The 360-nt window shown below is 49.4% G+C and overlaps 1 protein-coding gene across 1 annotated transcript in view; it reads left to right on the top strand.

Moving 5' to 3' along the window:
* OTUD7B (OTU deubiquitinase 7B) overlaps positions 1-242 on the top strand; it is a 21,218-nt gene extending 20,976 nt beyond the window's left edge. Inside the window, exon 15 of the mRNA XM_009886194.1 lies at positions 51-242. Within this exon, the coding sequence (XP_009884496.1) occupies positions 51-242 (192 nt within the window). The remainder of the gene's footprint in view (positions 1-50) is intronic.
* The last annotated feature ends 118 nt before the right edge of the window (positions 243-360 follow it).

Raw genomic sequence — 360 nt, 5'->3', positions numbered from 1 at the left:
CCGCCTGCCCCCCCCCGCACAGCAACGGCTGCCGGGACTACCTGGAGCAGGACGGCTGGCAGAGAGGAACGCCGGCGGCCGAAAAAACCAAAAACCGCCTTCTTTATAACGTCCAGCAGACCAAATGCAAGCAGCCGAACTGCGGTTTTTACGGACATCCGGAAACGGGGAATTTCTGCTCCTGCTGTTACAGGGAAGAGCTGAAACGCAAAGAGCGGGAGGCTTTCGTGCACAGGTTTTGAGCGCTCCGCCCCGGCGCCCATTTTCGGGACCCACGAGAGATGGGGAAATGCAATAATATATATATATATATTATTTCCTTTTTTTTTTTTTTTTTTTTTTTTTTTTTTTTTTTTTTTT

This window comes from Charadrius vociferus, unplaced genomic scaffold (assembly GCF_000708025.1).
Source record: "Charadrius vociferus isolate BGI_N301 unplaced genomic scaffold, ASM70802v2 scaffold1295, whole genome shotgun sequence".
NCBI classification, from domain to species: domain Eukaryota; kingdom Metazoa; phylum Chordata; class Aves; order Charadriiformes; family Charadriidae; genus Charadrius; species Charadrius vociferus.
Note: the sequence above shows the minus strand (reverse complement) of the source record. Positions and strands in the feature narration are given on the sequence as shown.